The following is a 27,910-nucleotide window of genomic DNA, read 5'->3' on the forward strand; positions in this document are numbered from 1 at the left end:
CCATATCCTCCCATACTCCCTGCCACCCACAACTATACTGCCTCCGGGCAGATCTCCGGATGAGCTTCCTAAGTAGTTGTTTAACTTTAAGCAGAACCTGAAGTGCATTCAGGAGGCAGAACAACAGGACTATGCTGGTCTGAGTATCCCAAGGATATTCAATATCTTGGAGAGCTATTGTAATAAACTCGGAGGATAAGAGGGTGGTGAAGGAGGAAGGGAGAGTGATCAAGGAGGGTACAGGGGTGGTGAAGGAGAAAGGGAGAGTGATCAAGTAAGAAAAATTATCTTCCCCTTTCCCCTCCACAGATTGACTCCCTAATGAAAAAAGGCAACAGATACAATTGCTAATAGTTTCCAAAATACAGTTTCCAAAGTATAGAATCGAAGATGTTACTGAGTACAAATACCAGGTTAGAGTCATGGCCAGATATTTCATCATCTCATAAGCCACTGATACAACACACAGTACCATAATGGTCTGAAACCAGGGCCCGGAGAGGATAAACAACATGACAGAGAGCACATACGGAAAATAACGTGCTATAATACTCAATTTGGAAAACAGGCGCAGCACAGTTGAGATTAAAGCAATCAGCATTATGACAAGTGACTATTAAGCAGGTCTAATACTTATACCAATTTTAGTTTAACACACTCTGGTCAGATCTGCCGTTATCTCAACCTTTCGTGCCCCACGTTGGGCGCCAAAAAGACTGTCGTGGTTTAACCCGGCTGGCAGCTAAACACCACGCAGCCGTTCGCTCACCCTCCCCCCTCCCTCTCTGGGACGGGGGAGAGAAATGGAAAGTGAAGCCCGTGAGTTGAGATAAAGACAGTTTAATAAGACAGGAAAATAATAATAATAATAATAATAATGATGATACAATGGTGATAATACGAAAGTAATAATAGTATGTACAAACAAGTGATGCACAATGCAATTGCTCACCACCCGCTGACCGATGCCCAGCCTAACCCCGAGCAGTCCGGCCCCCTCCCCCCGGCTAGCCACCCCTATATATTGTTTAGCATGACGTCAGATGGTATGGAATACCCCTTTGGCTAGTTTGGGTCACCTGTCCTGGGTCTGTCCCCTCCCAGCTCTTACTGCACCCCCCAGCCTGCCCGTTGGCAGGACAGAGCAAAGGCTGAGATGTCCTTGGCTTAGTATAAGCACTGCTCTGCAACAATTAAAGCATCGGGGTGTTATCAGCACTCTTCTCATTCTAAGCCAAAACACAGCATTCCACCAGCTACTAGGAAGAAAATTAATTCTGTGCTAACTGAAACCAGGACAGTTTTCAGTAAGTAGGCTATGAATCAGAGAAAGCCAAAATATGTTCAGCTCTATTCACAGAATCAAAATTAGTATGACTTACTTTACTTTTAGCCTATTTTCAATCTAAAATTGTTGTTGTTGTTGTTATTTAGTGCATGGTGGGCCATGACAAACTTCTAGAGTTGACAGTGGTCCATGACCTTTGGATATAAGTGTTAATGTTTTTACAGAGTCAAACAAGGACAGAACTTATCATTAAAAGAATATATGCTCTGAGAGTTTGAAGTGGGAATGAAATAAGCTACATACTAGAATAACTCTTTTGACAGGGTGGAAATCGGAAATAGCAGCTCTTGTTTTCAGGTCCTGAATTATGTCTTCTTTTTTAATAAGTTTGAAACAATTTTCTTCTGTGACATCCTCATCAACTCGGCAATTAAAGATTTCTTGGGTTTTTGTAGTGAAGACTAAGGGAAAAATTTCTGGGTGGCCTATGAAGGAAAGCAAAATTGCATGATAAACAAATTTAGAGTGTTCTTTAAATGTAAACGTATCCATTAATAACTCCAGGTCTTTACTGTTTCCTAGCAGAATGCCTTTGAATCTTGCAGCTTAGTTTTTGGTATTTTTGAAGGTGTGGAATACAAATTATATTACATTTTGCTTATCTCGGAAATGACTGTACCTAACATTTTCTACTTAATGAATATGTGTTAGTCCTAGTATGAGTGTTTTTCTTTTGATCAACAGGTGGTTATGAATTTTATGAATATATATTAAGGACACAAGAGCGTTTGATTATATACTTTAGTCCTTCCCTGTAGAGCAACGCCATGTTAAGCCACTGTTCAATCTAAATACAGCTTCAATACCACCCCAAATAAGGACGCCTCTCTGATTTTGGATTTAGGCCTTCCTCTCATTCAGTTCTGACTGTCATTGAGTCTATTTTTGAGCTAGTAGGTGAGACTGAAGTGCAGTCACTAAGATTCAAACCAGGTACAAGAGGTTTTTTTTTTAAGCTTGGCTGGAGAATATATAGTATAGTACAGAATATATAGAAGGAGGCTCAGGGGAGATCTTATCTCTCTGTATAAGTACCTTAAAGGAGGCTGTAGCAAGGTGGGGGTTGGTCTATTCTCCCACATGCCTGGTGACAGGACGAGGGGAAACGGGCTAAAGTTGCACCAGGGGTGTTTTAGGTTGGATATTAGGAAGAACTTCTTTACTGAGAGGGTTGTGAGGCATTGGAATGGGCTGCCCAGGGAAGTGGTGGAGTCACCATCCCTGGAGGTCTTTAAAAGATGTTTAGATGTTGAACTTAGCGATATGGTTTAGTGGAGGACTTATTAGTGTTAGGTCAGAGGTTGGACTCAATGATCTTGAGGTCTCTTCCAACCTAGACAGTTCTGTGATTCTGTAATGAGGCCAAGATCTGGATTCTACTTTTGCTTATCAATTTTGGCAATGAGACCGGACTCAGAAAAAGTGCATAGTCTGTGTTGATTTAAAAAATTTCATCTTTTTAAGAAACTGCAAAAGTTGATCTAGAGGACTCCCAGGTCATCCTAACCAAAGACATGAGGCCTCATAAGGAAATGGACTGAAACCGAAGTACAAATTACAACAGAACAGATAGACTTTACATTTTGATATATTGGAGCCATAAATTAAATCTCGTTTTGCAAACTGCGTTTCTTAAAGCATATCTGATAAATTAGTAAAAAGGGGTGCAGAAAAAAAATAATGCAAAGACAAAACACAAAAACAGTACTGGGAGGTGAAACAGTCCCCTCTTGCTTACAGTGGGAAACCTTCCATCTGAAAGTATGAATAAGAAGGTATGACTATCCCTTTGCTGTGCTCTTGACATAAGCCAGGAGGATAGAAACCTAGAGTTGCCTACAAAAAAGAATGCAATTTCCATCTCTGCCATACACAACTGGCTCACAGGACGGTATGGACAGGAAAGGCTATGGAAGAGCAGATTTGTATGTATCACAGTCTTCAGAGTTGGTTATGTGGCTAGTGCAATTTAGAGGAGTAGAAATTAAAAATTTAGAAGCATAATTTGTTGATTGTTTTGTGAATTTCTAGTAGAAGATTATTCCCATGGCTCGAAGTATATTAAAGTAAAATCGAACAATTAAATTTTTGATACATAAAAAAAAGTTAAGTAGACATAACTTTTTTTCATGAAGCTTGTATGATGACTTTTTTTTTAATGCTGAATCAGATGCAAACAGTCTTGTCCACAAACACTAAAGTTAAAATCTTCTCAAAGAGATGGAGGTTTCAATGTCAAGAGAAACAATACAAGCATGCATTAAAGTTAAAAGTTAAAGTTAAGCAAAATACAATAGACATCATTATGAGAGAGAGCAGAGTAGGACAGATAGTCTAAGTGGTGTTTTTTCACTGTTCAACTGCTGTAGGTTCAAGTTAAAAACAAAGCAGGCATCAGATTTAAAATGTGAATATCTTTTAGTCAAAAGTACTAATATTCTGTATTATAGAATTGTACTGTACAACATTCTATATTATAGGTCACATGTTACAGATTCTTGGGATCTATATGTAGATCTATATTGTAGATTCATAAGGAGCTGTTATTGGAATTCTTACCAGTATGAACATTTTTATTGAATGCTGTTTTCCAGTAAAAAGTATGTAGCATATATACTTCATATTTTATTCCAATAGTAAATTGTATTCATGTACTTTGAAAAGACCATAGCTCTTTGTGGTGTCAGCACTTCACAAAGGGCCAAAAACTCTACAAGAAGTAAAGAACATTTGGAGGTCTTGCACTAAGGAGATACGGTGGATACAGTTTAAATCCTGCACAGACAGTGACTAAAGAGCATCATTTTTTCATTTCTACTGTCAGATTAGGTATTACAGATCTAACCTTATTTGCCACTAGGTGGAGCTAACATTCTCTCAGTGACAAAACAAAGAATCTCCAGGAACACCATGATTTTAATTTTAAAAGTACCACTTTCATGATCTGAGCAATCACTTGTCCATTTTCTTTAATTGCAGATTACCCATTTTGGTGAAGTTAGTCAGAGTGCACTTTTCACTTTCACCTACATTTGGATTTCACCTACATATAGGATTGTGTACGAAGGCAAGTGATATACGAAGTCTTTAATAATTACCAGGTTTGTATATTCCTAGCTTGTCATGTAATATTAAATAATCAGACTTAATAATGATTTGACAAAATCAAAGATTAAAAAATGATTAAAATGCCTTTTTTTCTTACAATTACTACCTATTATTAAATGCAAACATTTTGTATCCCATAATTCTGTTGCAATGCTCTTTATTTCCCCTGATCACAGCTCCTCTCAATCCAAGATAAAAACATCTACAGACCCTTATCTGCTTCTTTTCTCACTGCGCTAGTGCTACTCAGAGAATGGTACTGTTTGTAATCACTATTGTAATAGACATGCTTCTTCACAGTTTCTATTTTTTCCCATTCATATATTATTTTTTTCCTTTTCATTCCATGGCATTAGTAACACTGAAACTTCAAAATGCTGAAAATATTCCAAAACTATTACTTTAAAGCCCAGTCATCATAGCACTTACCTATTCCTTCCATAGAAAGATCAACTTCATCTTTTTTATCTGAAATACAACGACATGATGTTATCAGTAATTTTTCTTCCTTAAAAAACAAAACAAAACAAACAAAAAAAAAAACACACAAACATGAATAACAGTCTTTTCCTTGTTTGGACAATGTTTATAATCTTAAAATTGTGGGGCAATCATCATGCAAATCGTGTCATGTGAGGAGGTGATAAACAGACAAGGCTGGCTAATGTGGTACAGTAGCAGAACTGGCAGGTGTGCGGGTAGGAGTAGATGTTCCTCCTCCTAACAGTGGAGAAGTCAGGCTTGCTCTGAGTGGCAGGGTACTGCAGGAGTTGGACATTCATCAGCTCCTGAGAGAGAACCTACAAACTCCATGGAGGGGTAGGATAGGAGGAGATTACCACTGATGAGCAGAATATTCTCTGCAGCACAACAGCTATTAATCAAATGGTGGCAAAAAGGTGATTAGAAGGGAAAACCAACTTATGGAAGTTGGCTGTTGTGGCCAAAAAAAACAACGAACTACCAACAAGAGATTTGTATTTAGCAAGGCCTTTTTCTAGCCTTATGCTTCCTTAACTGCACTGTAAATGACACAAGTGGTGTAGTCTCTCATCGCATCTCAGAAAAATACAATAAAATGCACTGCAATTAAATTGCGAGTCTTTGGTTTATTTTCAAAGTGGTGTTGTTGATCACTTTAGCGTGTGATTCTGAGCATCTAAACTCCAGCTGTGGGGGCACCTTTCTCCGCCATGTGTTCTGTACCTGGACTAAGTTAGCTCTTGTAAATTTCCACCCTTAAATGTATGAAGTCTCCCCATTTCCCATTCAATACTGGTTTTATGATGCAACAAGCTATTACATCTAAACTACGAAGTGTAAATAGACACAAAGTGTACAAAGTGTAATAGACACAAAGACAAAGTGTAAATATTGTAATGTGGCTTTATGTTCCATATTTTGGTTACAAAGACATTATCTGTAATCATAGATCGTTCAGTTGTTTATAAAAATAGTATATTCTAATTTATCTCATGTTTACTTAAATGCCTGGGCCCAAAATAATTAAGGTAGCTGTTACGCAAAATCAGATAACTGCTTTCTTTATATCTGCAGTACCTTACATACCAAGCTGTTTTTGTTTTCCTTTTGAGGACCGCTTAGCTTTGTCACCTTTCTGTTTCTTTGGTGAGGTTTTTGGACTTTTCGAGGTGGTCTTGCTGGATCTGAGATTTCCTGACATGTTTTCAGATTTTCTAGAGAAAAATATGTATCATCAATAAACAGTAGACAGGCAGTGGCATGCACTGTGTATGAGTGAAAATTTGGCCCTTTATGTAGTTTATTATTATAATTGAAATTTTAGCCACAGCCAAAGGTATGCTCCAGAATTTTAAATCATAATCTTTATTTTTATATGATATGTGATAGTTGGAAATACTCCTTCTGTCCAGGGTCATTAAGGATGGAAACTGATTTTCCAAAACAGTAGGAAGTTAAAATAGAATAGGCATTGCCCTTAAAGAAAGCTAAAGAACCTGAGCCACAGTGTGAAAAATATAGGTGAAAATTCTACAGCTGCACATATTTGTCCCGGTGTCCTCAAGTATAAAATCATTGCACAGCTGCACAAACTATTTTTGTGCTTCTGCATTTCCATTTCATTTTTCAGTGTAAGTCTGTGGAAGACAAACTTGGAAAGAAATTGTATGCATGAGTACATGCAGCAATCACACAGCTGGAGACTATACTGCATAGAAAGTTACTTTTATTTCATTTACTCCCCTTCTTCCAAGTATCTAGAATAAGCATAAGAACAACAGTGCGGAAAAGACTCCATTCCATTGCAAAGAAGAAAACGAAACATAGCCTGCCCACACCCTACAGACTGGACAACACACCACCAAAAAATAGAGCTCCAGCACCATCATGTGGAAGATGTACTTGTAGCATCTGGTAAAGCTACACCAGAATGCTCCAGAATTTGTTATGAAAAGTATTGAAAATTGATACTGTTGCTGAACAGCTGGAGGTATTCACCTGGGATAAGGACAATGGGACTCCCAGTTTTTGTGCTCCAACTATCCCTGGTGACAGGAAAGAAATTTGAACCCTCTCCCCACTCCCATGTCCCCACTTTTTCTTAATACTGTAAACTGACAGGCAGAGGAACTGTTTCTTAATATATACAGAGCAAATACAGTATTTGGGTGCTACTATCATTCTGGGTTGGTCATTCACTCCCAGACTGTGAAACATGGTGTTTATCTGTTTTATAACACAGCTCTCAAATCCTTGAGAAGCTAGCAATATAATTTTAGCTTCCAAATTATTTTTTTTTAGTTTGAAAATAACCACTGAGGGCAAGATGGAGGTCACAGATTATAGCCTGGTGGTATAGCCTGTATTTGGGACCTATGTTAACTTCACATGAATTCAGGATAAGTTTTGCTACTGACTTTAATGGCAGCAAGATTTAAACTCTTATTACAGTTATGCATTTTTATCCTGCTCCAATTAAAATAGAAAAATACTTTCTAAATCCCTGTGCTCCTTTCTCTGGATCTTGCAGATCACAGGTGATAAGTTGCAGGCATTTCTCTGTTGTCTATTTATTAACACAAATACAATCTCCTTGCTTACTCCATCTGAAGACCTGTAGCAATTTAATCTTCTGTTTTTGCCAAAAAAGCAAGATAATAACAACACAACAAGTTATTGCTTCAGAATTCTGAAACTTTTGACTTGCAGTAGCTGATGGTTTTGGAAGTTTTTTTTTAAAAAAAAGTATGTACTGTAAGGAGAAACTTAGGAGGTTTTTTCTGCCCTCATTCTTACAGTCTTTTTGTCAAGTACAGGATTACAAACATTGACAGTATATTTGTTATGTTCAACATTCAATATATTTTCTCAGTTATAACCTTTTAAAGGTGCTTCTACACTGGACAATGCCTAGTTTACAGTTCGGAAACACTTGGGGCTGCCTAACTTAGAGGGCATGCTACTTCAGATGGTTAAGAGAGGCTAATTTTCTCATTTAATGAAAAAAAAGGGTATTTTCTATCCATTTCTTTGTATATTTTAAGTAAAATCTGTTACACATTTTACAGAGGGATTTTGTGTCTATTCTAACTTGAAACCAACCTTGGTACTTCTGAATAAAAGAGACAGTGGCCTCCAGGATAGGAGAGGACAGTTGTTTTAGAAATTATTTGAAGGGCACTACGAACCATCTCATATGCATTACAGTCACAGCGTCTTACTTTCCTGTTTCCTGATTATACTCTGAAACAAAGCCACTTTGGAAAATTTGAGTTCTTCTGAGTAACCTAAACCCTAAGTCACATGCATGGAGGAAACATTGAAAGGGCAGAGATAAATCACATGGCTATTTTTAGTAGAATAACTTGCAAGTAAAAACAACCCTTTTCCTTTGAATTACTTCAAGAATATTATACCTAGAAAAACAGTTAAAATTTTTGGAAGTTGTCTCCAAGTAATGCAGTTCTTCTTCCTTTAACTGAAAGAATCAGCTGTATTATGGAGATATGGGGACCGTTGGTGAAGGCAGGGAGGGTGACCGTGTATCTATCCTATATGTTAACGGCTGCAAACGAATACAGCAATCAATAAGGACTGCTTATGGTTCCATCTGTGGTGACAGAACCTCACCAACTGGAAAGCAGATATATCCAAAACAGTTAGAAAAATACAAGTAAGTAAAATACAAAGTAATTATCTCTTTTTACAATATCCCTAATAACACATTGCATCTGCCTGTTTGTCATCTTGTGGGCATATGATTATGGTTAGGAAACATTTACAGTCTCCAATGAAAGCCAAAGCAGAACTTCTGAAAATTTCTCTGGAAGATTATCTAGGCTATATCCATTTACAAACTGTACATGCACATTTTTTAAACTTTTTTTTTTTTAAGTTAAAAAGCAAACAGACAAAACCAAGAATTATGCTACTAATCAATAGGTGCTCCCTGTGGGAAACTGGCACCAGCAGAGAACTGTAAAATATGAGCTGACCAGCAATCTTCTACTCCCCAGCTCTTCCAAAAAGAGTGAGCACATGGGGAACCCGCGGCCAGGTGCTACAGCAGACCATGCTGCCAGGCAGGGCTGGGCCTCGGTAATTTTTTGCATCAGCACACCAGGCACTGGCACCGTTGCTCCTATTCAATGTTGTGTTTTACTTCATGGGAAAAAAAACGTGTTTGGAAAAAAAGCACTTGCATACAATGTGCTGATTTACCTCTTGTTAAGTGTTTAGACTGTGAGACACGAGAAAATCAGTTGTTTGGCTGGTGGAAATCTTACAATCTATATTGATTTCATACAATATAAGGTCTTAAATGTGAAGAGAATTTTTTAAATCCGTGGTTAGCTCCTATCCTGTTAGGGATATTGCTGTGTTGCTTCTTTAGAAAGAACTCTATAATACAAATATTTATCCACAAACAGGCAAGAAAACATTATACTTTCGATTAATGCTTACATAAATCTATGATGCTGTGATTGAAAGTGAGGTTAGAAACAGCGTTTACATTAACAAATTTTGAAAAATTTAAAAGTGCAAAAACTACTAAAAATAAACCTTGAAAATCAGTTGTCATGTACACTACCCTATATTTTATTTTTTTAAGGTAACGTGTTATTAAAATGCTTCATTAAATATGTTCAAACTAATTTTTCAGTAAATTTTCAGTGGAACACGGTGTCACACTTTAATTGGTAATGCCCAATTAAAGCTGCAAATGTTTGACAACATCCTTTGACATTTTGTAGCCTCATTTATTTTTCGTTGGATTTCATATCCTGATCTGCAGGGTCAAGAGAAACAGCCGGCTCAGAATGTTCTCTGGTGTGTAATGGGCTGAGACAGTCACAGTTACAAAACAGGTCCACAAAGTTGCTAGGTACGGCAAAAGGGGAAAGTTAATTAGCTACCGGTAACACAAAAGCTGCTGTCAGAATTGAGGTTGGAGTGATTCATTGCTTGCCTAATTGGATGATTTAAGATCCAGCTTGTGTGCATTACTAATTTAGGCCTGTAATTTGCTACGGTTTGGAAATGACAAAACGTGAGTCCATTTGACAAAAGCACTGCGAGGAAATTATTAAAAACATGCTCTATTTTTGTGGCTTTATGGGGGGTTCTTTAGATTGTGGGACTGTCAAGCTAAAAACCACGCTTCTGTCTGTCAACATTTGGGAACCCGTTAAAAATACCATCTTATGATCCAGTCTCCACGTAGGTTCTTGTACAGAATACATACGCAGCCTGGTCTCTACAGCAGTTCACGTTCAGTACACGCAGCGCAGCACACGGCGCTGTGCCAGTTGTCGGGAGGCACACCGCGTTCTGCTCTGCCCTACGGCGCTAACGCTACATTGACTGAACGCCTGAAGCTTGCGTTACGCAGCGCTCGTACATATTTGGACACGACTTCTGTGTGGGTGTTGAGGGGAGCAGAGCCGGCGTTTGGGTCTCTGGTTTAGTTACGTCCTGTACACACGCACAGCGGGGCCCCGCACCGCCCCGCGCCCCCTCACAGGGCGCCTCAGCCCCTCGCCCGCCCCGCTCGCCGCTACCTGCGCGGCCCGGCCCCGCCGCGTCCCTGGCGTCCCGCGGTTGTCACGGCAACGGGGCGGGTCAAGATTGACGCACCCAGCGGCCAATCAGTGCTCCGCCTCCGCGGGAGGAAGGCGCTATTGGTTATTCCGCGCGGCCGGCTAGAAAAACTACGCGTCCCACCATGCCGTGCGCGCAACGGCTTGCTGCCGGCGGGGCGAGCGGGGAGCAGAGCATCATGGGGGCTGTAGTAGGCGACCGCTCCGCGCTGCGGGCTCCGCGGACAGGGCGCTGCCGTGCCGGTCCCCGCTGCCCGTGCCGCCGAGGCGCGGCCGTAGCGGGGCGCCCGGCCGCCCGCCGCCATTAGGGCGCTGCAGCGCTGGGACCGGCTGCGTGCAGTGAGGTGACGGCAGCCCCCGAGCCGCATCCCTGGGCGGGGGGACGGAGGCGGGAGCGGGGGTGGCTGCGCTCGGAGCCGGTGCGTGCCCCTCGGGGGTGCCGAGCGGCGGGAGGCTCTCGGGGCGTGCCGGGGGGACGCGTGTGCTGTGACAGTGCTCGGGGGCAGCGGGGGCAGCCGTGCCTTGGGGGTTTACCGGGTGGTGATTTCTGTTTGAGTTACGTAGGAAACTTTTATTAAGCAAATTGAAGAAACAAGCCTAATCTGGCACGTCTGTAAGTCCATTCGTGACCTGGGCTGCCTGCTCTGTGCCTACTGCCAGCAGCCTTCCTCTCCGCGAAGCGGCCCCGGCTGCCTACTGACAGAGCCGGCAGCATCTGTCAAACGCTTGGGACGCAGGGAACCGTGCTCCTGAGGGGCTCTGCCCACCGCTGCCTCAGAGCTCGTCCAGCCCTGCCTCTGCCCCGCCGGTGCTCGCCGCCCCAAGGTGCCATGGTGCCCGTGCCCGACAGCGGCGGGCTCGGGGCCGGGGAGGAGGCACCGCCGGGGCAGATCGGTCTCCAGGGAGTGCTGCCGGAGGCCTCGGTGCTCTGCCGGGCAGAAGGAAGAGAGTCAGGGCGCCCTGCGTGCGTGGTGTTGGTGCTGGGCAGCGAGAGGGGAAGAGGTTTTCCACAAGTGACTTTATAATTCCCCGGGGCAGAAATTCCATTGCTAAATAGGTGCTCTGAGCTCCGGGCTGTGAGGCTGCCGATATGGGCTCTGTAGAACACTGCACCGTGACGGGTTGGGTCCCCCGTTCAGGGTGACGTGCAGGTACCTTCACAGAAGACAAACACCTCGGAACCCAGGTGCTCAGTGCAGACCAGCCTGATGCTGCTGTATTCCTGCTTGCACCTTTTCCAACTGCTGTGCACCTTTGTCATTTCAGAAATGGAAAATCCTGAAGTGGCCATAAGCAGCTGCATTGCTTATGATGATGAAGGGCTCTGCAGTTACAAACAACACCCGTCAGCATCACAGGAGCTGCTGGTGGAAGACCAGCTCAGAAGGAAGTTGAAGTTCTTCTTTATGAACCCGTGTGAAAAATTCTGGGCTCGGGGCAGGAAGCCTTGGAAATTTGGGATTCAGCTACTCAAAATAGCAATGGTTACTATTCAGGTGAGTAAGTATGGAAGCAGGGACTCTTCTTAGTCCAGGGGAATTCAAAAGGGGGGTGTAGATGACAGATGCTTTTCTTGGTCTGGTGTGGAGACTGGGAGAGGATAAACTGCAAAACTGTCTTAGTTACATACATGTAGCTTACGTCTCAGGATCTCATTAGGCATAGTTTTTTTCTCAAACTGTTGACTGAAAAAGCTTTACTGAGAGTGGATATGAAAGGAACCATCTTCAAGGGCTTTCTTTTTCCCCTTTTCCACTTCCTCTCCTTTTTTGAAGGATGGCATCCTTACGTGTCTATTACCCCCAGTACCATTTTCACTCTGTGTGTGTGTGTGGCTAGGAGAAGGAACAGTGGCATGCATTACAATAGTGATAGGAACTGTAATTGATACCTGTTTTGTGTCCATAGCTTGTGCCTTGCATACAAACGCTTGTATCCAATAAAGCAAAAATTCTGCCCCATTCTTCTTCTCACCCAGCCTTGCACAGCAGATTTCTTGTAACAAAGTTATCTGTTCCTGAGATGCAATGGTTTTCTCAGAGCAACGTGGGTAGAGAGTTAGGAAGTTTTCCATGTAACATTTCTAATGCCTTGGGTGATCATCCTTCAGGGTTGCCCACGTGATTTACACTCATGGTGGTGTTAGTATGAAAATACAAGTATGGAGAAGAATGCTTTCCACAGTTACCTGAAAGATGGGAAAAAGTATAGGAACATTAGTTTTTTTACTACTCATCTAGAAGTATGTTTGTATTCCCCACTTTGTGCTTTAGTTTCAAATATATCCTCATCCTCTGATGGTCATTTGTCCCATTTTGCAATTAGAAATAAAATTTGATGGTTCAAGAACCTAAGTAAGAAAGAAACTAGTGGTAATTTACCCTAGACTTTTCAGAGAAAATCTGCCAATAGTTAATTAAATCTTAGTGCTGTTGATTAGCCAATGTATTTGTCTGTGCCTTGAATACCAAGCTTGCTCACAGACTATTTTAGTATCTCTGTAACTGAGTTATCCTTATCAAAAAGTATACATACAGTTTGCATCATGGCCATAAAGCTAATCTATAGACTGTTGATTCAGACTTATCTCTGATGAGTTTCTTCACAATAGTCCCAACACTAGATATGAAACAATAGTCACTGAAGAGAATTGTGAGGTCCTGCAAACAATAGAGCATGTTTTTTCGGAAACCTTTCCCAGCCTGGATGTTAGCTAGCAGGGTTTTATGCTAACTCTTCATGAACTGATGCAGTATCATTTTTTGACGGCTTTGAAGGTTATCCTATTACAAACACAGTTTTCATCAATTACTGTCAAAGCACCTTCTACCCAAACCTGAGGGAGAGATGTTTGCTTTCTTTTGACTTGTCCTCAGTTTGCCTTTTCTGCCCTGGAGTCAGGACTTCCAAGGTGGGTCTGGTTACGTCCAGTCCTGCCTTTTGGCTGAGGAACACTGATATTCCTCAAGGCAAGTTATATTAATGTCAGACTGAACTAAGAAATCACACATAATAGTATAGGGGTAGCTTGAATTTGGGTTGGTGTACTGTTCTTTGTGAAAATGTGAGTCCTTAGCCAAGACACTGGTAACCATGTTAAAAGAACACTCTTGAAAGCCATTATTTCCTTATAGTCAGACTTGACCAGCTGCAAAATGGAGTAGCCTGCATGTAAGTGCTGTGTTTACCAGCATGATGAGAGTAGCTGTTTGTAGGACAGGATTTATCTACTAGTCCAGAAGCCAAATTTGCCTTTAAACAGGAAATACGAATGTCTTTTCAGCTTGTGCTTTTTGGACTAAGCAATCAAATGGTGGTTGCCTTCAAAGAAGAGAACACTGTTGCATTCAAACATCTCTTCTTGAAAGGGTACATGGACAGAACAGATGACACCTATGCTGTTTACACACAGACAGATGTCTATGACCAGATATTCTTTGCAATTAACCAGGTAAGGGTTGTTACTGCAATGTATACAATATACATGCTTTTTACCTGTCTGCCTTTTCTCCCTCCTCCTTCCCTTGTCTGAGATTTCATGTGTGCACCTGTTACTTAGCACTCAAATATTGACTTGTTCAGGGTTTTTTTGAAAGAGGAGAAGGTTTGTGTCCCATCTATCAAATGCAAATTAAGATGTGACATACACATGGTAAAGTGTTTTGAGTTAATGTTGCCCTGGAAACCTACTTTTCACGGAAAGATGAGGACCCAAACACAGCTCTTCCTCTGTTTACAGGCGCTTTATGATGAGGTAACAAATTTTAATTGCTGAATATCAAAGGTTTTTTATTGGGTGGCAGACTCCCCTGCTAGATTTCCCTAAATACTTTGCCTTAAATCTGCCACTTCTTTCCTAATGGATTCAATAACTGCTTTTTGAAAAAAAAAAATATATTGTAGGCACACATTTTTTTATTGTTTGGAGAAATATCTGCTTTCCAGCTATCACTGAATGTGAGGCAAACTCAAAAGACTGGTTTCAGTCTGGAAACCTGCAAAGCAGTTGGGATGGGATGATTGCTTTTCTGCTTTCCCTGCCCTGTGGGCATGATTGCTGCATGGGGGACTGAAGCCTCCAGATTGGGATTAAGCTAACAAGGAGTTAAATGAAACTGGATTAATGGAAGACTAGGAAAAAACTGAAGAAACTTTGATCTCACTGCTCTTCCTATATTAGACGTCTTTAAGAAATCAACTGGTACAATATTAGTTGAATATAGTTAACACTGTGAGTAAGCCATTTCTGGAATGAACTGGTGGAGAAATCCATTGATTTGTCAAGAAGAGAAACAGACTCATCAGTATACTAATTCTGCACTCGATGCACTCCTTGGGTTTGAGCCAGAATGCTTTGCAAACAGTGAATTAAATTTTCTAATAAGGACTGTAAGGAGAAAACAATACGAAGCAAAAAGGCATTTAGACCCAAATTCTACACTTCTTGCTTTTGTCAGATTCCTTCAGGTATTTGAGGACTGAGCTGTAGTGTGGTGTACATTGCCAAGTTCTTTAGGTAACCTTTTAAATACGAAGATGGGTTATGGCACAGATCCAAACATTTGTTTGTGATTTTTGCTTGTTTCATTGTTTTTTTGTTTGTTTTTGTTGTTTTTGTTTGTTTGTTTGTTTTTGTTGTTTTTTTTGTTTGTTTCTTTTTTTGTTTGTTTCTTTTTTGTTTCTTTTGTTGTTGTTTCTTTTTCTTTGTTTGTTTAAGAGACCAATAGTTTTGGTGCAATCTGACTTGTTTTGTCTGTTCTGAACTTTAGTACTTACAGCTGCCCAATATCTCTGTTGGAAACCACGCTTATGAGAAGAGGGGAGCAGAAGAGACAGCCCTAGCTGTATGTCAGCAGTTCTACAAGCGAGGAACCATCTGTCCTGGAAATGACACCTTTGATATAGACCCAGAGATTGTGACTGGTAATGGATCTCATCTATTGTATTGTTTCTCTGGGAGGAGGGACCCTATATTTACATGGTAAATTCTTAATGAACATCCAGTACTATGTTGTCTATTCAAATGATGTGTACTGAAGTTAGTACCAGCCAAAACCCACAAGAAAAATACTGTGTAACTAATCTCACTTCCAGAAAAACTGTCCTTTATAACTATTGACACAAAAAAAGGGGTGCTGTTATGATGACCATCTAATACAGTTATTTGAGGCTAATTTCAGGAGCCTTCCCAATGAATTCATGCTCAATGTCTTGGCTGGTGTTCAGCAAGCCAACATATTTGTATCCTAGCCTCCAAAACAACTCATCACTTAAGCATGCTATCTTGGCTACTGTAGCCAGCTGCTCTTTACAGCCTTCGGAATGGGAAAGGCAGATTACAGCTAAAGAGCATGATAACCCATGAGATTTTTTTGTGAGTACTTATCCATTGCAGACTGCTTGTACATTGAGCCGATGATGCCTTTAGACAACAGAACAGTGGGAAAGCACAATTTGAATTTCACTCTGGATTTCCACAGGTGAGGAGGAGTAAGTACTTCCCACATTGGTGTATTTGTGTGTTTCCCCTGCAAAAAGTTAATGTGAGACTCTGTTCCAGGCTAGTGGCAGTGCAGCTCATGTTCAATCTGAAGGCAATCAACCTCCAGACTGTTCGTCACCACGAGCTCCCTGACTGTTATGATTTCACTCTGACGGTACGTGGGAGCCTGCCATGCATCTTTCAGTTTGAAATGAGAATCCATTCTTGCTGATTTACTATACACAGTCAGCACAGATATTTCTGAGCTGTGTTGGGCACCATTCAGTGGTCCCCACCAGTGTCTGGATTACTCTGCCTTGAGTTGGTACCCTGTAAACCACCATCAGGTGTGATTGTAGAAGGTTAAGCTTTGAGTACTCCTGATGCAGTCCTCACACACTTGTTCAGTTTTCTGCTTTTTGTAATCTAATCCATCTGAAGTATGGGGAAAGCACAAATCTCTCCTCTTTAGAGAGGTGCTTCTAGCAATGTGTTTTTTTTTCCTATTTTGGAAATAGGGGGCTATAGTTTAAAAGAATTTCACCTATATTTCAGTATCTAGTTGATCAACCAATTTGTGGCAGATATTTGCTTCTTTCATTTTGACCATGTTTATTTGAATAAACAAAAATTACTGTAAGATTAAACAAGTTTAATAACTTCTGCCCTAGCAGAATTATTCTGCATCATTGTGCAATCTTAGCAGTACAGTATGCTGTATATTTATGGTTTTACTTTAAGAAGACATGTGCTTTTAATTAATTTATTTTGTTAATACAGATACTGTTCGATAATAAAGCACATAGTGGAAGAATTAAAATAAGTCTAGACAACGACATAGAGATCAGGGAATGTAAAGACTGGCATGTTTCTGGATCAAGTAAGTGACATAAATGTGATCTAATTTTCATGCTAAACTTTCATCGTACTAACGTAATGTTCATTAATCTTTTAATGTATTTAAAGATGATGCACTATGGACATACATTATCTAGGGGATACACTTGAAATTCTGATTTTTTTCCTAAAGAATTGTTCTTCTTAAACTCTTGAAGTGAAGTCTTGGAACCTAGCCACATCATTACTTTTCTTAACAGCTCTCAAACCTTGTACCACTGATGCAAACTTTTTCCATCCTTCTTGTTTTGGCTACTGAGCTTAAGCCACTCGCTGGTTAAGGCAGGGTTTTGCAGTATTGCTGTAGCACTGGGCAACAGAAGGACATGTGATAGTGGTGGAAAGTTGAAACTGATTCACTCTTATTTCAGGACTTAACACCAGGCAGATAAGGAAGCATTGTTGCTAAGGGCTGCTAGAGTGCGAGGGCTAGAAATGCTTCTGATTGCTGTTTAAATGATCTTTGGTGTGTATTTGAGTGTAACTGAGATGCATGGTATGGTTAAATATCTGTTTTAGATAGTTACTGACAAGAACACCCTTCGTTGTCACCTACTGTCTCCAGTCCAAATTTTGCCTGAGATCTTTTAAGATTTGAGGAAGTAATCTCTTTGAATGCCAGAAGCTTTCCAGGACTCCAAATTCCACTTGGTTTTCATTTTTTTGCTGATGTAAGCAATATGATGAAAGAAGTCCGTTTTTATATTTGGCGTTTTCTCTTATGCTGTGCCTACATTAGGAAATTCCATTATGAACAGCTAATAGTAAGAAATGAGTGTTTTGTTTGCTTTTTAAGATCCAGACTGGAATTAATTTTGCTAATTTATTGAAATGCATCACAGAGGACAAGACATACCACTTAAGCAAACACACATTCTGCTAAACAGTCTTTATCAACTGGCTTCACTAGATGCCGTGTTACAAATGCACACCAGATGGCATACTACTGCAAACAGATTGCCTGTGCAGCAGTAGAAGGTTCTGATACCAGGCTTCTACAATAATCCAAATTTCACATTTATGTAGATTGCCTATGTTACAGTTTTCAAAACCATCTCCAGAAGTACCCTATATTAATTTTTGATAGTCAAGGAAAAATACAAAGGCAGCAATGGCAAATGGATAATAACAAGCTGCTGCTGTTCTGGACTAGACTGTAAAACCAACTTAAATGGCACCAGTACCTGTGTTAGTGGCTTTTGTATAAGTAAGAGGTAGGTAAGCTTTTTCTGGGTAGTTCTGCAGTTATCTTTGTAAAGCCAACTAGAACTTCAGCATTCCATTTTGGAGACTTGCTGCCTATTCTCAAAGCATTAGCATTAATTTGCTGCTTTTTTTTTCTTCCTCAAACAGTAATAGTTTCAGCATTAAAAATCTAATCCTTATACTAACTTGATCTATTTTCTTCTGTATGATAAGGATAGAAAGGAAAAAGATGCCTAATGGTAGTTCTGGTACAAAATTTGACCTTATTTGAACTGATAAAGAATGAGATTTTTAGTAATAAAAGAGATGGAGATCTCATGTCCAGCTCAATGTTGGTCTTAGCTATGTGAGCAGCAGTGCAAATTATCTACATGGCTGTAGGACAGAAAACCCATCTAACAGTCAAATACTGTTCTGGAAGAGAAGTTAAATATTTTGTAAATATTTAACTAAGATATTTTTTTAGTCAAATGTTGTGGCTCCAGTGCTTGTAAAATGGACAACCCCCACTTTTGCAGCATTGTAAGATGCATTCACACTCTGATACGATATTTTTGATATGGCATCAACTTTCTTAAATTAACTGGTGCTATCAGCAGTGCAGATATACTTGTGTCTCTCTTGAAAATGTTAGGCAAGCTTTTGTGGGGAAAATACTGAGTTTTTTTGTAATTGTCATGTAAATGTAAACATCAAAACTTGATCCTTACTTCAATATTCAAGATGAAATGCATATGATTATAAACACATGCATTTTTGTTCCTGCAGTACAAAAGAATACTCATTACATGATGATCTTCGATGCTTTTGTCATATTGACTTGTCTCACCTCATTGATCCTTTGCACACGATCAGTGGTTAAAGGAATTCAACTCCAAAGGGTGGGTATAACTCTTCCTTTGGAAAATATTCACGTCTTGTGTACATCTAATTATCTTTTTCTGTTCCACTAGGAATTTGTAAGCTTTTTCCTATATTATTATAAGAAAGAAGTATCTTTCAATGCTCAGATGGAATTTGTCAATGGGTGGTACATCCTGATTATAGTTAGTGATGTCCTAACTATTGTTGGATCAACTCTCAAGATGGAAATACAAGCCAAGGTAAGATATTTGCGCTGTTAGGTGGAAGCAATGCTTTTTATTTCTATCCCAACTAGGTTTCAATCTCTGAGGGCTCTAGGCTGGCTATCAGTTCTGACTGGTATGGAATTTTAAAACTTTGTCATCTCTTCCACATTTATAACTGAGGTGTGTTGTTTCCAAATATCACTAGATATTATAATTCTATTTCTCTTTGCTCCTTTTGGATATCTGCAAGGAATAAAGTTAATTTCACCTCTGAAAGCTTAAGACTGTTGTCTTCCTCTCTTTACCATTTAGGACCAGTTACACTTTTTTTTTTTTTTTGCTTTGTTTTGTTTTTATTTTGTTTTAGATTTAGCATTTAACTTTCTGTTCCCCATTTAACAAGTGCTTAAGTGGCGTAGGGACTCTCCTTAAGCATCACATTGCTGCTTTCCCATCTTCTGCTTTCCAGCATGTACATAACAGTCACAGCCTGGTTTTAGGCCTTCAATTTCTAAAATAACCTTGCTGTAGAAAAAATATATATTTGATAATACATTTTTTTTTAACATCGGGGAACAAAAATTGCAATATGCTGTCCTGAAACACATTAATATTCAGATAATGTTGTTCTTCACTGAATCGGTAGCAGACTTTTGAAACATCATTGCAACACAACAGACTTTGGACAGTAGTGATAAAAGAACAGTGCTGAAATCCATCTGGTGACAGCTTCACTGTCATAAACACCCTGCACAAATTGCTTTGTCTTACCTTTGGAGACGTATACTTCTTTTTTAGAAGTAGAAAGAAGCTAAGGGGAGTTAGTTACGATAAAAGAGAGGTCTATCCCACTTGGGGAAAAGCAAAGACAGGAACAAGACTGAAGTAAGATCCTGTGTTTAGCATTCTTGTATCTCATAAGTATAAATACATATATTTATATATGTATATTTTCTAAGGCAATATTTTACTTAAACTGTTATCTACAGGTACATTTCACTTTCTTTTACAAGCTGTGTGGGTCACGATAACAAGATCTTTTTCCATGTTACTGCGTGAAAGTTAATGGCTGAATAAGAAACAAGTTTACATTAAAGTAGTCCATATTTGCTTTTTATCAAGCTGTAAGTGAGTTATGCAAATATGCAAGATTAGTCAGCTGTAAGAGGAATAAAAACAGAAAATAGTGGAAGCTTCTTATTCAAGTAAACTGTCCAGATGTGAGCATTCCAGAGAAGAGCTGCAGTTCAGGGAACAGAGTATCAGCTCACTTGGATGAAAATGAGCCAGTATGTATAGGTGGAAAGAAAAACAGCCAAGTGCCAATAAAATATAAATGAAGCTCTGGTTAGAATTAATGTAAAGCTAATTATTCTTCTCACTGTAACTTTCTGCACCTTGCAGGTCCTTGCTATATATCAAAATCCTCCTTATTATTTATCTAAACTCTGCTGACAAGTCATGATATTTTTTTTTTTTTTAAATGCTTTGCCAGCGTGCTGGAAGAACTGTTTTTGCTCTGCAGTTCTAAAATCAGGTCTATACTGTATGTTGAGATGTGGCTGAGAGATTCCCAAGCTGGTGCAGGGAATCTGCCAATGCAGTTGGCATTGGAGAGCCGGGCATTGGTAAGGGGGTCTCTGCATCTGCAGTCCAGCTGTGCTTTTGGCCTTGCAAAAGAAACTTAGCTCATTGTCAGAATTTGTTTTGTAAACAGTCATATGTAAAGGCATGTGAAATGAATAACACTTGAAAGTTCCCTTGATCTTTGGTGGCACTTCTGCTCTCTGCTGTATATTGCCCCAAACAAACTTCTAATGGGAGAGATTTCCAAGGAAAACAATGCTCCTTATCAGATCTTTGTAGTAATGAGAGTCACAATTTAGAGCCTGTCAGTTGTTATAATATTTTATTCTGTTTTGTTTTATTTTTGTTGATGTTGTTTTTTTCCTTTAGAGTCTGACAAGTTACGATGTGTGTAGCATACTCCTAGGAACATCCACTATGCTTGTGTGGCTTGGAGTCATTCGCTACCTAGGTTTCTTTCAGAAGTATAATGTAAGGATCTCCTGAGATCTTCATGCTGTTGGTATTTATTCTGTTTGTTGCTATAAGACAACTGGGAGAAATAGCTGGTTGAATTCTTACTGTTTGTATTGCTTTCTGCAGCTTCTCATTCTAACACTGCGAGCAGCATTACCCAACGTAATGAGGTTCTGCTGTTGTGCTGCTATGATCTATCTGGGCTATTGCTTCTGTGGATGGATTGTACTGGGGCCGTACCATGTGAAGGTAACATACTCCATGTGAAAAAGACAACTTGAGTAATAGAATGGATTCCATATAAATGAGAGTTTACTACTGTTCTAAGTTTCCATGTCAAGGCTTTTCTAATATAAGAATAGTGCATGTGTCAATAGTCAACATGATACTGCTCTGCTTGAGGAGCCTGGCTGTCATGACACAGTCAGACTTTCCTCTGGTTGTGAAAGCTCTGAGTCAGGAGTGGAAGCTGCTCTGACTCCCAGTCATATGCTGGGAGTCCTGCCTGGTGTTCTGAGAAACAGTTTTCATCTTGCAGAACTCTGATGTCAGACTAAAGCTTTGGAGATGTTATCCCTTTTAAAAGTGAAATTGCCTTATCAACTCTAGAAAGTGTTCACAGGAGAATGAATCGAGTCTGCATGGGTATAGGAGGTGACAAACTTTGCTCATTCCTGTGATGTTTTACTGTTAGCACTGCGTGTTGTCATACTGTGGGCATACAAAGAGATCAGAGGAGCCAGTCAACAGTTATATATCTCCTTCATGGTATGTACAGGCTTTGGCCCCAAACAAAGTGGCAATGGATGTCCTTGTCTTTTTCCCTCCTCTCTAGTTCCGTTCTCTGAACACAGTTTCTGAATGCCTTTTTTCATTGATAAATGGAGATGACATGTTTGCCACCTTTGCAAAAATGCAGCAGAAAAGCTACTTGGTTTGGTTATTCAGTAGGATCTACCTCTATTCCTTCATCAGTCTGTTCATCTACATGGTTTTAAGTCTTTTCATTGCGCTCATTACAGATACGTATGAAACTATAAAGGTAAGCACGAACTCCTACTCTTTGTTTGGAATAAAAAGGCAAGATTGGTGTTATGTAGGCTCTCATTTCCCTTGATATTTTGACTTGCAGTGCATGACATTTTTAGGAATTAATATAATGGCTAATTTTGAGGGCATAGGGTGATTACAAGAGACTTATTTTTCTGTACTCTGGTTTACTTACCTACAAGCTATTGCATGTTTTATTGTGTTTTTGTTGTTCTGCTTTAGGCTATTGTATGTTTTAGCCTTGTTAAAGTATTAACTAAATATCAATTTTTAGCACTACCAACAAGATGGCTTTCCAGAGACAGAACTTCAGCGTTTTATATCGCAGTGCAAAGACTTACCAAACTCTGGCAGGTACAGGTTAGAAGAGGAGAGTTCTGCGTCTCTATTTTGTTGTTGCAACAGTAAGTACCTAACTTAAAATTATACATTAATGTATGTGCAAAAGCAACACACCACAAAAGATCCCTGATATAATGTTCATGAAGTGTAATTAATTTCTGGGGAGCAAGGGGAAAAAAACAAACACAAAAATCAGAAACTATTTGTTATGCTGTATGGAACATTTGAATGAAATGTCTGCATCCACTAAACTTTCTTAGGAGAGGTGAGGAAAATTTTAAATTAAGAATCTCTTATACAAAAAATGGTACAAAAAGTTAGATAAAACAGGGTTCCCAAGTTACTGTGTGTATGTATCATGTGCAAGCATTAACTCTTCCTGTACCTGGTGCAATAGTTGGGACTTACTGAAATCATTCCTGGTCTTCTTATCCACTTTTTAATGATACCTTATGCAGCAAGGTGTCTTAATTTAAATGTTAGCAGTTCTGAAACTTTTTGAAAAAATTAGCTTGCAAAGGGTTTAAGATAGCATGCACTTTGAGGTACTATCATAGCACTAGGAAAAGGATTGCCTAACTTCTATGGAGAGCGTAATGCTTCAGTTAAAGTTTTGTTTCTTTAGGAGTACAGACTGCAGGATATGTGGTTTATATTTAACCTGGCTGGCGGCAGCTCTGCATCTTGCTTGCTGAAGGGTCCCTTGGTGCAGGAGCCGTAAATACTTGCAGCTCGCTAAAAAGATCAAAGAAATTTAAAGCTCCTTGATATGGGCTTTTCTGGTGCAATATATTGTTAATTGTCACTTATTTATGAAGGAGAGGAGATGGGAGCATATTTTGGAGCCAGGACAGAACAGAGCCTGCAGTGAGGCTGTCTAGAGCTGAGAGCCCTTGTTCCAACTGATTGCTTGACTTGAGATGAAAGTGTGGGATGGAGCAGAGCAGGCCATCTTGCTCCTGGGGAAAGGGTGCTGGTGTTAATGTTTCCTTTCCTGCACACACCTCTCAGTTTAATCAAGTAAGAAACCCAATATGAGGCAGGACACGGTGGGGACATGGTACTTTTCCCACTGAGTTGGAGGACTCTAGAAAAGCATTTGCAAATAAAAACCTTGTTGCTCTCAAGCAACTTATTCTTCAGGAGTATTGGGCAGTCCACAGAGCCCTGAATGTGAACGGAGTTGTGGCCACTGAAGTGCCTGGTTTTGCAGCCCTGTTTCCTAAACTGATTCTTTAATTATTTTTCATGGTGGCAAATGTTGTGATCCACATGTGCTCCTCATGCCATGCATGTTAGTGTTCCAAAACATTTTTTATCTGGAGGTGTTGTGGTTTAACCCTGGCGGGCAGCTCAGCACCACCCAGCCACTTGCTCACTCTGCCCAGCTGGTATATGGGAGAGAATCAGTAAATGTGAAAGTGTGAGAACTGATGGGTTGAGATAAAGACAGTTTACTAGACAAAACAAAAGCTTTGCACGCAAGCCAAGCAAACCCAGGAATTCCTTCACTACTTCCCGTCGGCAGGCAGGTGTCAGCCACTCCCAGGAAAGCAGGGCTCATCACGTGTAATGGTATCTTGAGAAGACAAATGTCATTGCTCCAAATGGACATTGCTCCTTCAGCTCAGTACTGTGGCCTTCTGGTTTTAATTGGAAACAAACGGTCCGTAGGAATAAACAAGTATCTCAGGTGGTAAAGGTTATATAGCTTATGTTCCTTAAATAGTCACATGGTCCTACACAACGTACGAAGCTCCTCTTAATTCTTTCACATGTTCAAAATGTTTTTGTTGTGGTTCATGGTAGTTTCTTATCAGTATATGTCAAATAACTAATTAGCTAGTTCAGATGCCATTTTAAGGCTCCTTGTACAGTGAAATTATAATTTTGATGCCTGCAGCTGACAACATTTTATTCGCCTCTCCTGTATAGGTCCCAGGGAATGTATCTGATGGTTTGTGGGAGCTTATCTTGGAGGCTTTGAAGCAGCACATGTTGCAAGAACTGAATAGTGGAGTCAGCAGAAAATGTTACACCTTAAGTCTGAGTGCTTTTCTCCATAAACAGCATGAGCCTGTGGCAGAAGCTTGTGGTAAACTTAACAGTCTTTCTGATTAGGCACTCTCACTTCTAGTTCAGGTTTGTTTGTTTGTTTTTTAGCTTTGTTCTATTTGTTTCCTCAGTAAATAGTGCTGGACTGCAAAGGGCATTATCAAGCTGTCTATGGTCAGACACTTGGCTAGATTGTACAAGGGTCTAGGAAGGCAGGAACTTTAAACTGCAAGAAATGGTGCTGGACAACTGTGACTTTGAACACCGAGCTGGCCCTCAGTACTGCAGGCATTCTCTCTCACTCACTGAATGAACTAAGGCAGACTAGTGCCCTCAGCATTTTTGTTTATCTGCAGTCATAGTGAAAATAAACTCCACCTATGAAATTTGGTGGAACTTGTTTCTGGAGACGTTATAGTGAATTGGTGCATAAGCCATTCAAATACGGCTGTGAGCACAAACCAAATACTTGTCTACAGAGAAGCGCCACACAATGTCAGTGGCAGCCTCTTCTCAGGGAGGATACGACTGAAGTCAGAGGACAAGGGGAGAGGAGGGATGTAGACCATCTACATCCAGCTCCAGTAAGGGTCAGTTGCGGTCTTCAGCTTAGCAGTCTGCTTACCTTATGTTTTTAAAGGAAAATTCTGACAGAAGCACTTTCAAAGCATCTATTTTCTTAAGATGAGAACTTCCCTTGGTACACTGGTCTGCAAACCTGGAGTATAAACTAAAGTGAACACACAGACTCTGAGAGTCATCTCACCACACTATACAAACTGATGTTTCCTATCAACCTAATAACCTGGTACTGTCTGTGGCTGTCTAAAATATTAGATCTTATAGAATTTCAATTCTGGCAACTTGGATGATGTACTTTGCTCATTGTGATATCACTTAATGGATGCCTTATTTTCTATAGTCTATTCACTCTGGGAGCACAGGAGAAAAACAAAGGGAAGCATATTTTAGATAATTTACATTTGTAAGCAACAATTTAGTAGGTGTGTGTGCAAATATGTAATGAAATTCTGTATGCTGTGCACCAATATGAAGGACACTAAACATATTTTGTCTCAATGTTTACATATTGTAAATGTGCTACAATAAACACTTGTGGTTGCAGTAAGTATTGGTTGTATTACTATTCATTTCAAGAGTAAAAATTTAATGTTTTGCTGGGTTAGCATAGGAGCTTTTTTGCTTATTTTTTTTTTTTTTTTTTTTTAGTAACAATGTGTAACTTCTGGCATGCAGCAATACATAGTGTGTGCAAACTTGTATTTCCTGCAGTCAGGCTAGTTCTTGTGGATCAGGGTGAGCAGCTGGTCTCAGTTTGATCCTGATAACAGCTTTGCCTGTTTGTCATAAAAACAAATAAGCAACTGTTAAACCTTATACTAAGAATGCTTTTGTGTATTACATGAAGTTCAAATTCAGCAAAGGCAAACCAAATGCCATGCGGAGGCAGAACAGATTATTCAAGGTATCTAAAAGATTCCTGTACTGAGATACTTGCCCTCTAACAGCCACCTAAGACTGCAGACTCTTGAAGCAGTTTAAGGAAGTTAAAGGCATCCTTGCCTTGAAAAGCAAATATTAAGCAACTGTGTGTTCTGGTGACACATTAAACTCCTTATGGATCTTTGAAAACACACAACATAATAATGTGCACATCGCTATTTTGTAAAGCAGTTTATGTAAGGAATTCTGCATTTTAAAACCACTGAAATGCGGAAGGCTGGCTTCTTAGCAAGGCTTTTTCATACCAAGTTAAGAGAAAGCTAAATTTTAATAGAAAATGTGAGGCTTGCATTGAGAACAACACTCATTCAAAGTTTGTACCCAAAACAAAGCTGTCCCAATAGTTGTTTGTTTGTTTATTTGTTTTTTCTCCCTGAATTAATAACTTGCTCAAAATGCAGATGCATTTTGTAAACCAATATGGAATACTTTGTTTTCCATTACATTTATAAGGGAAGTAGTAGTCTAATTTCATTTAGAAGCAAGGCAGAATGTATGCCTCATCTCTGTTAATTTACAAAGTTGGCAACAGATTTCAGCAGAATTTGACAGCTTTGAAGTATCAAATTCTTGCAAAGTTTCATAGAAGTAGGGAGAGATCACGTTAATAGAACCCTGCAGCATGAGAATAAGGCATAGAAAACTATAGTGAATGACACAAAAGCAGGACAAGATACTGTATACAGATTATTTTAATTCCTAGGAGGAGAAATCTTCTACTCGATTAGTTTCTGTTGTCTAAAGAGTAAACCTCATGGTGAAGTTTGTTCCACAGCAAGATTCCAGTTACAGCCTTTAAGTACAACCCTGTACTTGTGCTGCAGCTAAATGGCAATCATTTGAGACACAGGGCACCGCTGCAACACCAGGCTGTGTTAGTGCTGCTTCTAATCTAGCACTGCTGATAGCTGTGTGGGTTGGGGGAGGCAAGACGCAATGCAACTTCCATTTAGACAATGATGGGAAGGGCCACAGTGTGAAGCCAGAAAAGAAGGGTTATCTGAAATTAGGAGACAGCTATGTGAAGCAGTGGGTAGGCTGGGGTGGGAGGAAAAGGAGGGACAAACTGCTCAGAAGGTTAGCAGAGCAACACTTGCATATTTCTGGCTAGGGGTACAGGCTAGCATATGAGAGAAAGAGCAGTACTTTGAAGGGTTACTGGCTGACACCTGCTCAAATTGTCCAGTTGTGGCTACAAACAAATGCTCTTTGTATTACATATCTGTTTATTTATTTATTAAGAGAAAGATGCTCAAATGTTTATTTTTCTCTGTGGTGGTGGTGCTGCCAATCCAAGTGTTTGCTGTCCAGATTTATGACCTGCTCAGTTGCTGGTGTTCAGGACCCTCCTGTGCCAGAGCACTTGGCTCACCTGAGAAGCAGCCAGGCGGTTCCATGCTTTCTGGTCTGCTGGCTGCAACCAAGACAAAGGGCAGCTCTGCCAGGAGCCCCACAGCTGCTGCCGTTGCATGTGATGAGGCTTTTTACTCTTATTTCTTGTCAACATATGATGTGCTGACTATAGCCTTGTAGAGACAACGATCTCAGTTAAAAAAAAAAAGTCTTGACCTCAGTATCAGTGACCTCAACATCAGCAACACTAGTGACACATGTAAAGCTGCATCCTGGAGACATCGCTATCTTCATGCCGATACAGCCACCAGGCAGGCACAGATAGCACTGTGAAGTGTAGGTGGTGAGA

At 39.9% G+C, this 27,910-nt stretch overlaps 3 protein-coding genes across 8 annotated transcripts in view; 2 read left to right on the forward strand and 1 right to left on the reverse strand.

Annotated features, from left to right (window-relative positions):
- DNAI3 (dynein axonemal intermediate chain 3) overlaps positions 1-6,140 on the reverse strand; it is a gene marked incomplete at both ends in the record, with an annotated part of 31,428 nt that extends 25,288 nt beyond the window's left edge. The window contains 3 exons of the mRNA XM_082766034.1: positions 1,592-1,773; positions 4,886-4,924; positions 6,026-6,140. Of these exons, the coding sequence (XP_082622160.1) occupies positions 1,592-1,773; positions 4,886-4,924; positions 6,026-6,140 (336 nt within the window). The remainder of the gene's footprint in view (positions 1-1,591; positions 1,774-4,885; positions 4,925-6,025) is intronic.
- Positions 1-27,910, forward strand: part of MCOLN2 (mucolipin TRP cation channel 2) — a 76,762-nt gene that overhangs the window by 29,258 nt on the left and 19,594 nt on the right. The gene's annotated exons all lie outside the window — the stretch shown is intronic.
- On the forward strand, positions 10,779-25,833 carry MCOLN3 (mucolipin TRP cation channel 3). Of its 6 annotated transcripts, none has more exons than XM_082765947.1 (14): positions 10,779-10,883; positions 11,806-12,035; positions 13,823-13,990; positions 15,309-15,462; positions 15,935-16,019; positions 16,100-16,196; positions 16,802-16,901; positions 18,893-19,005; positions 19,078-19,227; positions 21,151-21,252; positions 21,364-21,486; positions 22,073-22,279; positions 22,562-22,691; positions 24,565-25,833. In XM_082765947.1, the coding sequence occupies exons 2-14, from the start codon at positions 11,808-11,810 to the stop codon at positions 24,582-24,584; spliced, it is 1,677 nt and encodes a 558-aa protein (XP_082622073.1). In that variant the 5' UTR covers positions 10,779-10,883; positions 11,806-11,807; the 3' UTR covers positions 24,585-25,833. The 6 variants fall into 6 exon arrangements, with proteins under 6 accessions (XP_082622073.1, XP_082622075.1, XP_082622074.1 ...); XM_082765949.1 differs by lacking the exon at positions 10,779-10,883 and adding an exon at positions 11,606-11,690; XM_082765948.1 differs by lacking the exon at positions 10,779-10,883 and adding an exon at positions 11,609-11,725.

Source organism: Aythya marila, assembly GCF_965140915.1.
Source record: "Aythya marila genome assembly, chromosome: 8".
Lineage (NCBI taxonomy): Eukaryota > Metazoa > Chordata > Aves > Anseriformes > Anatidae > Aythya > Aythya marila.